Source organism: Athene noctua, chromosome 1 (assembly GCF_965140245.1).
Source record: "Athene noctua chromosome 1, bAthNoc1.hap1.1, whole genome shotgun sequence".
In the NCBI taxonomy this organism is placed as follows: domain Eukaryota; kingdom Metazoa; phylum Chordata; class Aves; order Strigiformes; family Strigidae; genus Athene; species Athene noctua.
The window spans coordinates 42,618,990-42,634,550 of NC_134037.1; the positions used below are offsets into that span (position 1 = coordinate 42,618,990).

At 41.3% G+C, this 15,561-nt stretch overlaps 1 protein-coding gene across 10 annotated transcripts in view; it reads left to right on the top strand.

The window, feature by feature from the left end:
* The window catches only part of ANKRD6 (ankyrin repeat domain 6), a 114,260-nt gene that overhangs the window by 82,483 nt on the left and 16,216 nt on the right, over nucleotides 1–15,561 (top strand). For 8 of the 10 annotated variants that reach the window (XM_074896029.1, XM_074896033.1, XM_074896037.1 and 5 more), the window contains 3 exons: nucleotides 5,008–5,106; nucleotides 13,290–13,388; nucleotides 13,948–14,046. In XM_074896029.1, coding sequence (XP_074752130.1) covers nucleotides 5,008–5,106; nucleotides 13,290–13,388; nucleotides 13,948–14,046 — 297 coding nt within the window. Of the gene's footprint in view, nucleotides 1–5,007; nucleotides 5,107–7,505; nucleotides 7,800–13,289; nucleotides 13,389–13,947; nucleotides 14,047–15,561 lie in introns of those variants that run through there. The other 2 variants (XM_074896028.1, XM_074896035.1) reach the window with 2 other exon arrangements.

A 15,561-nucleotide genomic window follows, 5' to 3' on the forward strand; every position in this document is an offset into this window, starting at 1 on the left:
CAGTCTTGTCATCAGGATTTCAACTTTAGAGCAGGTTGAGTTCTTTGAAACAGTATCTTCTTTTTTTCCTTTTTAAGTTAAATGAAAAATATATTTTGGTGTTTTCACATTTTTGTGCTTCTTCAGTTTGAAAAACGACTGGTATCTGCTTTAAATAATAAAAATAAATGAGACTAGCAAACATTTAGGGTCTTGCTGAATGCCTATTGAGGTCAATGAGAATCTGCTGTTGAGCAAGCAGGTTATTCAGGGAGAACAGTCTTAACAAATCATCAGTGTGAACAATGTGACAAGGCTTGGTTTTTGTTTTCAAGCTTTCTAATAAAATGTGGATAGGCATGGTTTTGTGTAAGTGCAGAATGGATGAATAAATAACAGTCCTTGTGCAGCACAAGAGCAGGGTGAGATGGATAACTGAATGTACTTGCATAAATAAATGCTGGTGCTGAGGCCCCCCTGTATGGATTTGGTTGCGGAGTGCATACGTTGGCAGCCGCTCTAAGAAAATTTTGCTTCTAAACGGTATGTATCGACTGCTGCCTGTCTGGAAGTTTGAATACGGATTAAATACAAACAAAACCGCTACCCTTGCATTTTACTGCTGAAATTCATGTGGCTGTTTACTGTGCTTGGCTGCAACCTGATATGCCCCATAGCTATAGCAGCATGTCACGGTTGTTGGAAGTTGCAGCCTTAGTGCAGTAGGTTCCATTTATTTTGTCAATAAGCCCATGACATGGGAGGATTTGTATGATTTGTTGCCTGCTGAAGCAATTATTTACATTTGAATAGAAGTCCAAATTGCATATTTTTTTTATATGAATGACTGCTTTATCGGTTCATTAATCCCAAATTGTAGCAGTCTCACATTTGTATTTCTGTAATAAACCCCAAACCATTACAGTTCATATTTGGAAATGTTCACAAGCTTTTAAATCAGTAATCTGTATGTTAAGCAGTCCCTGGGTCTAGTGCTGTCTCCTTGCAGTGAGCATCTGGGAGACACTCTTGTTTGTGTATGTTTCCCTTCCCACAAGGACCCGTGTGTGTATTCAGATAAGTCCTCTTTTTGGTGCTGCAGTGGTGAGTGCGAAATGTCTTTATGGACAAGACACGCAGAGGGAAATTTGTATGTCTGCATTCATCTCTTTTCCCTCTAGATATTTTGGGTAGGATGCATTGCCGTGAGAGAAAAACTTTGTGGGCTGTTGATTTGACTTACAGAAGTGAAGGCAAGAGCAGCCCAGACTGTTGCTGGTGGGGCTTCCTGCTGTGGGATGGAACCACTGAGCCTTTCTCCCCAAAGCTTGCTGTGCTCCAAATTTGTCATCACAGCATCAGAGGGGCACCCAAATCACTCTGTCTTTCCCTCACAGTTTGTTCTGGATTGGTGTGTGCACGCATATGTACATAAGTACCTGTGCGTATATGTATATGTTTGTGTTGGGAAGGTGGGTGGAAGTGTTTTTCTAGTGTGTGTGTTGCCCACAGTGGAACGGTGTTCAGCTGTATCTCCTGTCTCTGCTCTCATTTTGATGTTACTGGGAAGAAAAAGAAAATCTGGCATTGCCAGTTCTTTCAGGGATACAATTAATCTTGAGATGATCAGTGCATTTCCAAAAGCCTCAGCCTCTTAATCAGTTTAATGTGCTGGAATTGATCCTCCTTCCCACTCTCCCATCCTAGGTAGGGTCATAGTTTTCATTTATAGTGTTCCTTTATAGTGGGAATAGCTCAAGGACTGCACGTATGCAGCAGCTCTGGTCTCTGTAGATCTTTCTCTAAGGGTCCCCAGTAGGTGGGATGCCTCTGAACCTATTTTTTTGGATAGAAAATCTCGAAACACACAAAACCTCTGGAATAAAAACCATCTTCTAGTCTTCCATTTCAGTAACACTTTTTTTTTTTTTTTTTTTTTTTAAACAAATATCTGAGTGTTGGGGACCTGCCTGAAGTTTTTGAACGCTTGGGGATCATAGTAGGAGAAATGCATGGTTAATGTGAATCTCTGTTCACTGAGTGACGGGATCAGCCAGGCAACCCTTGCTTGCAGCTCTCCCTGGCCCTGTGGGGGCCTCTTCCAGTGAGTGCCCTTCCTCCTCCAGTACCCTTCTCCTGTGTTTGGCCATGAGCACAGGGAGGCTGCCCAGCTGTGGAGAACAGGTAACAGGTTGATCTTAGTGACAGAAGAATTTGGTACTCCCTGGGATGAGGGCAGCTTCCTCCAGATAAGCCTGTTCCCTGGGGCAGCTTTATTTTAATGTGCCTTAAGGCATTGAATGGTCAGGTGGAAGTCCTGTGATCTCTATCTTCTGTGGTTTTGAAACCTTTTCTTGTGCTTGTGCCCTGTCACCAGGCACTCTCTGTGTGACAGTTGCCTAGGAAGGTGTGTTGGGTGAGGAAAACATGTCCCTTGTATTGAAATAAACTCATATTCTGCTTTCATGGTTTACTTTTAACATAGTACCTTTGGTTGCACCTCAGCCTTTTTTCAATGGTTAGAGATGGTTATCTTATCAGAAAGTTTCCCTGCTGGAATATAGTCATGTAGTTGATGGTGTTTTCCTTTTAAAGTACATGACCTGGCCTCAAGTTGAGTTTGTTTGGGACTTTTTCTGCTCCATGCACAGATTGCAATAAATTGTTTTCATGACATATTAGTAACCTGCTGGGAAATGAGATGCCTGGATTAGGTGATGTATTTATTGCCATTAAGTAACGTAGAAATTCAGAACCCATAAACCTGAACGTGCTGCAGCACATACTCGTAATCCAAACATATTGTTCATAGCTGGGAATGATTTGTCAATCTGACTTCTTTTTATTTTTTTTATTATTTTTTTTTTTCCCCTCGTGTTGCCTGGAGACTTTTATGCCTCCTGCTATTGAGTTACCTGGAACAGCAGCATAGCCCTGGCTCTTCTCCAGGCTGCTGGAGAAGGAAGCATGCTCAGTGCAGCTCGGTGCCCTTCGCTGTAGGGGCAGGCATTTAGGGACCTGCGGCCAGGTCGAGCAAGAAGCACCCAGGCAGCAGACTGGATAGCCCCCAGGGGCAGTGGTGACAGCCTTAAAAGAGAGCCCTTCCCACCCCTTCCCACGGCAAGAGCGGGAGGTTTCCCAAGCGGGAATGAGCTGCTGCCACTAATGGGAGGCAACATCTGGGTTTTGAGAGACCCACATGGCAGAGCACATAAGGACTTTCCCCTTAGGTCTAGCCCTTCAAGTAGATAACGTAGGGCAATTAATCAGCGTTTAATGTTTTTGAAGCACTGCACGACTGGTCAGTAATGACATAGACATTTTGTCCCCAGCTGTTCCATGTATTTCAACACTTGTTTTCCTTTTTGCTCTGAAGAGGCTGAATTCCCAAGGCTCTACTAGTTGTGTGGCTATGGGGTTTGCTGTGTGAAAGCAATCCTGTCTTGAACTTGGTTTATTATTTACTTAAGTAGCTTTCCTGCTAGAGAAGTTGCTTAAAACCTCAGAGAGCTCATGGTTGCCTTCTGCTTACTTCAGGCCACTAGTAGTCAGCTCTTGAGGTGTTTGCTCCTTCTGTAGGGCCATTTATCTTCCTTTGCAGGGTAAATAATTGGGTGGAAAAATAGACAATAGCAGTGGTAATGAAGAAATAGATATTTAATTAGGTGAAGAATAATGTAACTTATTTATCCCATAAAATGCCTAGTGGAGAAAATGGTCTTCTTTGTGAAGATACTCTGTGATTTTAGCAATGGTTGGAATCCTGTTTTGTTAACTGTGGTTAAATATTATCTACAATTAACAATTTTAGAGTGTTGATGCTTGGTGGTTCCTAAGGTGTTTCACTCACTTTTCATGTTGATGCTTTCAGATTTTAAGTATCTGTAAAAATATATGTATATAGATGTATATATATACACAAATGCATACACAAACACACACACTTCCTAGAGCAAGAGTTAATTCTTGATTCTCCCCTATGAGTTTTCTTTTTCAGGTTGTATGGGTTAAATGTTTAGGTAATTGCTTGTTGTAGCTCTCCTCTGTTGTCCAGACAATCTCTTCCCTCTGAGTCTCTTTTCACAATTGATTCTCATGCCTCTTTTAGAAGAAGCAGTCTATTCCCCTTTTTCTGAAATGTTTAATTCTAAATTCTTTCAAAGGATGATAAAGTGGAGCTCAGTTACAAGTAACTATTGTTTTCCTCTTGTCATTTCATGTAGATTTTTGGAACCAATTTGTTGGGACAATGCTTTTTTTTAAAAAACATTGATTTTATTGTCAAATTTCAGTCTTTGTTCTTTTTTCTCCTAAAACCACACATCATGTATCCATCTCATTAATTAAAGCTTTTCTATCCTTCTGTTTATTAGAGAACCATCCTTGATTACACTATAGATTGAATTTCTCATGACTATTTTATATTCTTACTTTCATGTGGGTTATAGCTTGGTAATGTTTAGAAATAAGTATTGTCTAAAAAAACCTGACAGATCTTTGGCAAAATGCAGTTGGTTGTCACTTGAAGTGACTACAAGCCTTCTTTTTAAGAGGATCGTCCGTCATACAGAACAGTCCAGTAATTCTTATTTCTATTGCAAAGGTAGTACCTATTACAATATATGATTTAGCCTGCTATTGCAACTTTGTTGTGTAGAGTGAAGTTGAAAGGGGGTGACAATTCTGCACTCCAGAGGGACAGAAACCCGAGGGTCATGAATTCTCTTCTGGCATGGACACAAAGCTGGATCCAGATTTGTAAGGAAGTATCCTTATGTAGATGTAATATTTCTTTTCTAGAGTATCATCAGGATAAACTGAAATGTTGCAGAAGGGGGAGGAGGAGTTTTCAGCATACATAAAACTAAGGTAGAACCTTTGCTACACTAATATATGTCACTTGCTGCTATTGCAGGTTTCAAAGAGCGAGGTAGAAACAGAAGAATGAGGAAAATTAGATAAAATTCTGATCAACTAGTATGCGTAAAGATTAATCTTAAAATATTATTATTTTATTCTCATTCATAGCATGGCCGGACCCCCCTACATCTTGCTGCCCACAAGGGTCATCTCCACGTTGTCCAGGTTTTGTTGAAGGCAGGTTGTGACCTGGATATTCAGGATGATGTAAGTAGATACAACCATCTTGCTGGGGTGGAGGGGAAAAGGTAATTTGCGAGTAACAGTAGACCTTTGCTTCTTTGAAGTAGCATTAAATGAAAGCAAAATCTGTCTCTTTTCTAATTTGGATAGGTAACCTCTAATTGGAGGTTACAAAACTGCATGGGAGACAATGTAAAATGTGGTGCTTTTCAACAAATAGCTTGCTCAAGCTGCAGAGCTCTGGTTGTGCCAGGCAGGTGTAAGTAGCAGTGAAGAGTTCTTGTCTGCTGCTTGGTGTAGAAATGAAATAAGAGTTCGTTGTACCCTGTGGAAACCCCCTGAAGGATGTCAGGTAGGGGACACAATTTGATGTGATTTTTTTCCTGAAATGGGAGATTCTTTTTGTGTGGACACATGTTGCAGAGTATCAGGTATTGAGCAGCTGCCCGGAGCACCATGCGGCCTCGCAGGGAAATTGTCCTGCTGGCAGCTGCGCTTGGAGCGGGGGTGGTCGCATCTGCGAGGCTGCTGTGTGCTGAAGCATCAGCACAACGAAACCAGCTTTGAATTTAGCAAAAGGTAGTTTGTTTTCATTCAGTAAAATATGTAAGTTATTGGAATTTCTCAGTTTTCCATAAGAATAGTTCTAATCTTGACCAGACTTCAAGGCACACTGGAGTGACTGGTAACATGGTTTTAGTTACCTCACTCTGATGAACGAAGGTGTAGGCTGAAATGTGCAACAGCAGTTGAATAACCATGACTTCTTCAGATGCGTTGCTAACCTCGGATAGCACACTGGAACAAGTTTGAGGAAGCGTTGCTTTTATTCCCCCTGTAATAAAGAAGGTGAAGATTGTTCAAATGACATAGAGGTCCAAAGGGGGTTAGTAGAGGCACCTGTATGAGTATTAAAAGGACACTGGAAATGTCTGGGTGCCTTTTCAAATGCCCTTAGGCATTTGTTTGCAACTAGAGAGTCTTAAATATCTATAGAAATTGGAAAACTGGTTTCCTTCCCTGCATGAGTAGCTGCTTTCCTGTGAGATGTGAGCAGTCTGTCTGACAGGCTTAGGACAGGGGTACTGGTGCAACCAGCTTTCTACTGGGAAACTTGTTTTTCCAGGAAGAAACTGTGCTTCCTGCACTCTATTCTTTCCCTATGCCCAATTTTGAAATGGAGCAGATTTGCAAGTGTAATGAGAGTATCAGTTTATTCAGATGTATCCTGAGTATGTTTTTCGACTTCTCCCAGCAGAAATGATTCATCAGGTATTTTAAAGCAAAATTGCAGGTACTTTACAAGTACAATCAGTTTTCCTGAGAAAAGCAAGTTGATGCTCTAAGAATGCAGGAGCTTCCACTGATTTGATCAAATTGAGTTTTTGTGAAAACTGTTTTTTGAGTAAGTATGGGTTTTTTTAATCCTTTAGGAATAAAATCTAGACTGTTTATATGTAAACATGATAGGCATAATGGAAAAACAGTAGATCAGTGTTTAGCATCATTTCAGTTCAGTGAAGAGCCTTGCACTGTAGAAATATTCAGCTCGTAGAAGACCTAGTCTTCTTGCCTTGCAAGCTTCCCAGCCTTTGTTCATAACAACTGGATACTGCTTCTAATGTGGTGACTAATGTGAACGGAACAGATGCATGCTTGATTCACAGATAATGTTTCTTTAAAATTTATTTTGATTTTAGATCTGTATTTAGTACTAGTAATTTGGTTGGGGTTGAGGAGAGCCTCAGGAGATGCTTGAGTCTCAGAGGGTGTGTCTCAGAGGAGGAGGAAGGCTAAAGCTCCAAGTGAAGGTTTTTGTTTGTGAAAGGTATTAACTAAAATATTTCTGCTTTCCTTTTACATAGGTCTTCAAAGAAGGTTTGCTACTTATGCTTTCTCCTTGTTTAATTCAGTTTTACACTTTATTTATGCACTACAGAATATGTTAATATTCTCTTTTAGTTGCAATCTATTGATTATGCCTTTGGTCAATTTTACTGTGTGCTTATTTGGCACTGAAGGCATCTTAGTTTCCTTTGTTGATTAACATCTGTACGTTTCATTTCTGTTTTTCAGGAATACAGATTTAGGTTCAGCAATTAAATCGCTCATGAGAGTGGGGAGTATCATATAGTTGATTTTTTTTTTGTGGCATTGTTGTGATAACACAAAAAAAATCTTTGGATTCTAAAAAGACCACCTATATTTTATTTTTCTAAGTAACAAGAGAAACCTAAACACATTATATTTTGGAGTTTACTCTCTTTAGCTGATGAACAAATGCAAAACTAACTTTTCATCTGCCACATGCTGAGCAGAAACTTTAAAGTTGCTAAATGTTGTGGAGAGAATATAACAGTCACTTCATGTTCTACAGATATATTCTTTAAAACACAGTAAGAGCTGTAAGAATTAGTTGAAGAATGACCTCCAGTGGCCTGGAGTGGGATTATTATGAATTTCAACCGGTGGAGTCCAGCTCTGTAGAGTACGCCACCCCAGGAGCTAACTCTTTCCTTCTCCCTGCCAATACTGAAAACTCTTACTGGGATCCCAATGCCATCTCTGAATGGTCAATGAGTATCCATACAGCACACACCTCAGAAATAGTCAAGGAGAAAGTTGTCCCGGTGAAGGAAATCAAGGATGAAAAAGATAAGAGAAACCAGAAGAGAAAGGCTAGGAAGGAACCTAGAAGATCAGAAAGAGAGAAGGAGGTTAGAAATCTTGTGCATCAGCACTGCCTTGAGCTTGATGTCTCCCACAGCTGCATGCTGCAAAACCTTGGCCCGGCAGTCTGGCATGACCGAGCTCTTCTGCAGTGCATGACTGCATGGCAGGCTTTGCGCTGGGTGCTCTGCAACAAGTTCCCTGCCCTGTATGCGCTCTCTAAAAATCTAACTGGGAAAACGAGTTGATTTAAAACAAAGGCCTGAGGCCCTGAAGCTTCCCTTCTGGAAGCTCCAGTTTAAGAAGCAGAAAATTATTTTCAAATGGAACAATAACTCAGGGTTCGTAATCATTTCTAGCTGAATGTAAATATGCAAAGTAGCTTATTCCTGTACTGCCATTTCAGTCTCATTTAAGCTGTAATTTGTTTCGTTGATGATTATATTTTCATGCCTTGATCACTTCTGCTGGTCATGCATCATCATTTATCATTCAGAGTGAAGTTGTTCTTACTGTGTATCATGATGACTGCCTTTCTTGGCAGTGACACTGAGAAACACCGGGGCACATCAATTTGCCTGTGTGTACAGCTGCTTCAGGATATCCTTGTATGCTTGTATGCTCCTGCGAGTGTTTAACGCTATTTTAAGTTTAAAATATTTTGAACTTTCTACCCTGAACTTAGTGGTTTGATTTCATAGTATAAGACTTGCAAGTGCTTGTCCAGAACTTTGTATGAGGGATCGAAGACATGAGTTTTTGCTGGATTTTTTGGTGCAATTCTCCTGTAGCAAGACTGTTTGGTGATTTCTGCAAACATGGAAAGACAGTGAGGAGGCAAAGTGTGACACTAGAGAGGGGCTTTAAAGGAGATCGTACAACTGATGGATGCTCTGGAGAATAGGAGTGTGCAGGAAAACAAAATATGGTGATTATAGTAATTTTTTTTAATCAGAGAAAGGAAAAAGTAGTTTGTATCACAAACTAGTGTAAATCTCTTTAAATTTGGGCAGTAGTTTATAATAGAGACTCCAATAACCCAGGAGAGCTCACAGAAGTACTAATATCTACCTGAAACCCTTTTGTAAGTTGCTTGTGTTGTTTCCTTTCCCTTGGGGTGAACTTCAAATGTAAAATAGATGCCTATCCAGTTCCTAGGTGCCTGATCCCAGTGGTTTCATCCATGGCTTTAAGTTAGTCAGCAAATGAGGAAACTCAAGGAGGTATTTACATACAGTAGGACACTGAACAAGCACCACCAGCCCAGCCATCACAGAAGTGCTAAAGGAAAGGGTAATGCCAAAATCCATGGAGAAGGCCAACATTTAGGTATCTGCCTTTCTTCAGGACTCCCAGCCTCTAACCCTCTCCTAAAAGCAGGTGTTTAAGCTCTCTATAAAGAAAAATGTACCTGCTGGTGCTGGGCCTTGCTATGCAATAGCCCTGTTACAGATCGAGCTCTCAGGATGTGCAGTCCTGCATCCTCTGCACCAGGGAATGCAGACTCCTATCCCAGTCTCCCAGTGTCTCATTCTCTCTAGCCCAGTGAATTATTTTTTTTAAGATTTTTCTTAAAAGTGGAGCACTTTCAACATAGCAGTGCTCTTACGGCAAGACAAACTGGGCAAGTACCATAACCTGTGGGCTGCTGCAGAAGAGCCAACGGCCACCTCCTTCACTGGCTTCGTTTCAAAGGGCCCTGGGCATAGCTCCAACTTGCATGGAGCTTCTTCCAGCAAGCATGCAACGAGGGTGCTCACAGGGTGAAAGAGAGAAGGGGAGACGGCTGCGTTAGGGGCTGTGGCAGGGCGTGGGCTGTGCTATGGGACAACCTCCTTGGTGCCACCATGACTGCAGTGCCCTGTGGCAGCGTGCAAGCCGAGATGTCCGGGGTGTTGGAGTGGAAACGCCTGAGTTGAGTTGCTTTCAGGGCTAGGCAGCAGCTGAGGAAGAGGATTTAAGATGCACCAGTGTAGACTTAAGTGCCTTATTTCTACTGAGCCTCACTTGAGATTCTAAGTGTCTTTTTGGCTTCAGGCCCACATCTGCATTTAGGCAGACACTGTTGTTTCTATCAAGGTCACATTTGCGTGACACAGCACTGGAGTTATCTCTCTTCATTGCTACTGATCTGCAATCTGTTCCTAAAACATAAATCACTTACAAATAGGATCATAAATTGTGCCCAACATAATAGTCTGGGCAGTTAATACACATTTACCAGTGTAATTGCTCTCTGAGCCTCTGGAACAGCCCCTTGAATGCCTTGCTAAAGGCAGAACTCTGATGAGTGCCTTCAGAGACAGTTATTTTAGCAATTAATAAAAAGATACAGGAGTCAGTGATTACGGTTTCTGAAAATTCACATTGTAAAAAAATATAATAACTCATCTATTTTCTCTGACTCCACAGGAGACAGGATAGGGGTTTGCTTCTCTGCTGATGGGGAGGCAAGGCAGTTTAGAAACGCAGCGGTGCGGGCAGGGTTATTTATTTATAGGTGGGCTACGCCATCTGTGGCTGGGTCGCTCAGTGACTCACATGCAGAGGCTGTCTCAATCTGGTGTTCAGCTTCCACAGCACGTGAAGCAGTGGTGTTGAAGGTTAATGTGTGTGCTGAGGTTCGAGGGAACGGTTTACCAGGTCCTGCCCTGCTGGCTGAGGGACCTGGGGGTGGTAGGGACCTTCACCAGGACATTGATACCTGCCATCTCTTCACTGGGAGGTGCCTCAGTCCAGGTGAGGTGGGGTTTGAGATATCATTGACACTCCCTGTTACATGGATGAGGTATTTATTTACCTGGTCAGGGTGCTGGTTGGACCTTACTCAGATGCTTGGCTCTCCCCATGCTTGTGTAGGGAAGATGTCAACACCAAAGCCCACACCTTAGGCAGGAGGCACCTGAGCCTGCCATCCATGGGACTTGTGTCCCTTCACCTACCCGGGCTTCCATTTTGGGGACCAGAATATAGTATGGGACAAAGCCCAGGCATGGCTGAAGCTGTCCCAGTATCCTTCTGCAGCCCCAGTGAATGCCACGTGGGCTGGGGTCCCCAAGGGAGGCTTGCTTCTGCAGCAGTGAGGTGCGATTCCCACTTTCCAAATAAGTGTTTATTTTTAATTTAACTGAGATGCCATTAGAAGTAGCTGTCATATCAACAAACCCCCAAAAGCTGAATGGCCTTTGACCTCACTGCAATTACTGTGATGAGGTCTGCCTAACAAGGACAGCCTTGATTTAAACCGGCCCAGCGAGAAGATCCTCAGTTACAAACTAAATCCAATACAGTCTGTTCCTGCCCCCAATTTGGTTTTTTCCACGATCAGTTTTCTAGACTGTAAAGAAACAGGAACCAACCATTCATTGTTCAAGCTCCATCCATCGCAACGGCAGATGTCATCTTGTTTTAGTCTTTAATACCTTCTGTAGTTCTGCTGGTGCAGCAATACCAGTTGGCAGGGATAGGTTGACAGATTACTTTCCATTTCACGGTGGTCAGATAAAATGACCTTCACGCTGTCCACATCACCCATTGCTGCAGTAGCAGTAGCTGTGCCAGTCATCAGTACCACGTGTTATCGGAAAAGGGTGTTAAGTTCTTCCTTGGCTTGTTAGTGTGCAGATTTCTGTGTAGTAATAGTTACTGAAAACTATCTGACACTTGCACTTGTGAGATGGTATAATTTGAACATTTTCCGTAACATCTTGGTTATCTGTAAATTTGGAACAAATACATAGGTTCAGAGAACTTGCAGTGCTGTCAGTTTTCTAATATTTTGTGTTTTTATGAAAGTCCCAGTTCATGGAACCATTACTGTCTTACTTCATAATCTCTTAAAATACATACCCAGTTGTAATAGGGAAGAGAATAAAAGTAAAGAGTATGTAACCTCTAGAGACAAAACATAGATAGCAAAATTTTTAAAAAGCCTTCAACACCATTTCTAAAAATCTACTTCATAAGCAAAATCAAATTCATAAGACAATTTAATAATTTACTGGTGTGGGGGGTTGGCATTACAAGGGTTACTGAGAGGTTGTAGTTGGCAATGCTAATTTTTCCCTTATGGATTAATAATTATTTTGTTTGTCATGAGTACAAAACAACTCCACCAAGAGCAATTTTTAAGTCAGCTGCTAATTGCCTTTGTCAACAAACTATTCAAATTATCCAGTTACCTAAAGACTTGTAGACTGCACGACAGAAAATACAGAAATTCCTCTAGTTTTAGTAATTAATAGAATGTGGTATTATCTGATAAAGATTTGTAGCAGAAAAATTTTCTATCTATTTAGGACTAGCTTATTGGAAGATTTATTTTTTTCTTTTCCTCAAGCTACACTGTATATCTCTGCCTGTGTGTGTTTTTGGTGACTGTTATCTAGACAAGCAGAAATGGATTGGGTTCCCGCTCTGTATATTCATCCCCAGAAAAGGCTGTGTGCAGCTTTGAAGCTAGTCTTTGTGCCTGGTCTCAGGCTGTGCTTCAGCATTGCAGGTTCAAAACGACTTCAAAGGAAAGCCAAGACCGGTTGTTGTGGCAGCAGTGGAGCTACTGCAGCTTATTTTCCCATCAGTCAGTGTCTTACATCCCTACATGCTGCTGCATAAATTCTCCTATTCCCTGTCTTTTATCACGGTCTCACCAACATGCACATAAAAATATATAGATAACCCCCGATGGGCAGGGCTGGTAGTTTGCAACTCGCTAGTCTTCAATTTCTGTAAGGCTTGTAGAAAATTAATCTTGGGCCCTATAGCTCAGCAAATGAGTTCAACAGTTGTTAGAGGAGAGATAGATGGGCAGTCAGACAAGATGATCTCATCAGCATCATTTCTTTTGGAAACTTGGCCATAAAGGAAATGAACTGATGTAAGAAACTTGCTTCTTGCTGCTACATGGCAGGTCAATACGAAATGAAAGTCGTTTGGACCTCAGGATAGCTCAGTTGTTGCTTGAATGAAAGAAGTTGATCGTCTTGCAGTTGTTGTCCTCATCATAAAATTGCCTCCACTCTCACTAATCGGTAAATTCATCAGAGGTGCTGAAGAGACTGATCTCATCTCACGCTCCTTACCCTAAGCGGGTCCGATGGAGCAATCAGAGCCAAAACAGGAGAGCCTCATCCAGTTAGTGTAAGTACTGGAGGATCATTATGATGAATTGCACCAGCCTGTAATTCCCTTTAGTTCTCTACAGATACTGCTGATTATTAGACACATAGTGCCAAATGTGTTAGATTCACTGCCTTCTAATGCTGCCATATTTTTAGAACGCTTCAGCACTGTATATAGGATTGTGATGACTTGCAAACTTCTGTGAATACTTGGTTTGTAGCTCCCTGATACTTTCAGTAACTTCATTAATCTTGGAAACTTTAATGATAGTTGTTTACAGGGACTGTTTTCAAAGGCAGCTTGGATTTAAACAGTACATGAGTTGAAGATGCAGTGCCTGTGTGTGTTGTATGCATTTGCGTTGAGTCAAAATGAGGTGGCAATGGTACCGATTACAAATCTCCTGGTTTTTGCAGGGTGATCAGACAGCACTGCACCGGGCTGCTGTTGTAGGGAACACCGATGTTATAGCAACTCTCATTCAAGAGGGGTGTGCTTTGGACAGACAAGACAAGGTAACAGGCAAAAGTAAATCCCTGTGGGATGGCAGCCTTGCCAGCTCATAATATTAAGGTCTCAGAGAGAAAGTTATGGTTTACACTACAAAGTATCTGGTGCTTTGAAAGTAAGTGGAACAACTACACTGGAAAAAAGCTGTACCATCTCTTTAATATAAATGATTGATTTAGATATTTTTATATATCAGGCTAGTAGTTTTTGGTTTAAGAGTCTGTTCTCAGCTCATTAAGGGAGGAATTAAAGACATTTACAACCATACTATGACATGTGCAAAACACACTGCAGAGTTTCTCTTGCTTATCCCAGAAACTGAGAACCCTAGGTTGTAAATTTAGTTTGGGAGTAAATATAACTAATTCCAAGTTCCAAACAAAAGGAATAACAATATTTTTTACCCTCTTCTAAAAATAAAATAGAAATTAAGCTAGTGGGAAAGGAAAATGTTTTGTTTTTTTAAGTGAGCAGGTGGGGTGCGTGGCTGCTGCGTTCTAAATGTAATGTTACTCTGCATGTGGACACAGTGCACTAACCTTCTCTTGTGTGTGCGCTCTTCAGGATGGGAACACTGCTCTTCATGAAGCTTGTTGGCATGGGTTCAGTCAGTCTGCCAAAGTGCTCGTTAAAGCAGGAGCCAACGTTCTTGCCAAGAACAAGGTGAGACCCATGCAGCTTTCAGTTCTGGTGTAAGGTGGCTGATTCTCAGCACGGGAGATTTCTGGCCATGGCATTTCACAGTGGGTGGAGGACCAGCTCCTAGTGGGATTTTTTTTCTTCTTTTTTTGCATTTATTACGCCTGAATGGTTCCTCCACAGGCATTAGGAAATCCATATTTTGACAGCTGACGCAGGAGAAACTCAACAGCACGTTGAATGATACATTAATTACAGCTGAGGAACACTGCAATTCCTGTGGAAATCTCCATGGTGCTCTCATTTATATCAAGCAGATTCATTGTGATTGGTGTGATTTAAAATGAAAATGAATTGTATTAATAAGAAAATGTCATTCAAAATGCATATTTTTCTTTTCAGAAATTAAACAGCCAAAGGAATGTAAGAGGGAAAAAAAATATCTTTTGTTAGAGAGCCCTTCCTAATATATTAGTGTAGGCTTTTACCAAAATCTTGTAATGAACCTGGATTGCATTTCTTTTGGTATTTAAAATACCTTGAGAGCAGTTTAGAGGAAAGAATAACAAAGCGAGGGGTTTTAGTTCCACTTTAATTCTAATACCTGTGGGAGACTTCAATTCACTAATTCAGAAGTTGATGGAATAGTGTAGGAAATGGTGGTAGCAGCCTATGGTGTGAGCGGAGTCAAGGTTTGGACCACTGTGCTGATGGGCTGGTCAGGTCGTGCGGTTGGCACCATGTCCTTTATTACAGGCAAGGGGGCTTTAGGATGGCTTTATGGGATGTCTGGGCATTTTTTGGTAAAAATGTCTCTAAAATGACAACTGATATGGGCTGGAAAAGAAAGGGAAGACAGGAGACTGCTCTGGCCAAAGTCTTAAGATTTTGAGTAAAAAGGCATGTTGCCTAGGCACAGTGTTTCTAGACATGCACATGTATGTGTGTGTATATATATGCATATGTTTCTACAATCATCACTTTTTGGTCTGTAATTACATCATCTTTGATATTATTTTATGTGCATTCTTTCTTTTATATTGTTCCAACTTCCAATTTTTATTTTCTGTAATTATTTCTCCTGTAATGTTCACCTAGATTCATATCAAAGGTGCTTTAGACAACTTCCCATGCTTGACTTCATAGTCTTGTAAACTAATATACTCCTATCCCTGGATACGCTTGTCTGTGTACATACGTATACTTCTGTACAAAGATGTGGTCTCAAGATGAAGTCTGGTTATCTGGCATGCTTGGATACCTCAGGGTATTAGAAAATTTAGCATATGTCAACTGGACATAACCTCTCTTGGAAAGCGTGTGCACAGAATAGCTCAGCAGGGTTGATGTCTGAAATACAACTGGCAGACTTTAATGCTGCGTGAGCAGCTCCTGTGCTGGTCTTTGATGTCTTAACCCATGCAATCCTCTCCCTTTGCATTTCACTGTTTGGGTGTTCTTTAATGGGCAGGATCATTTCTCAGGAGCTGCTGAAAAATGCGGGAATTGTGCATGCTTGCATACATGCACGTGCTTTTA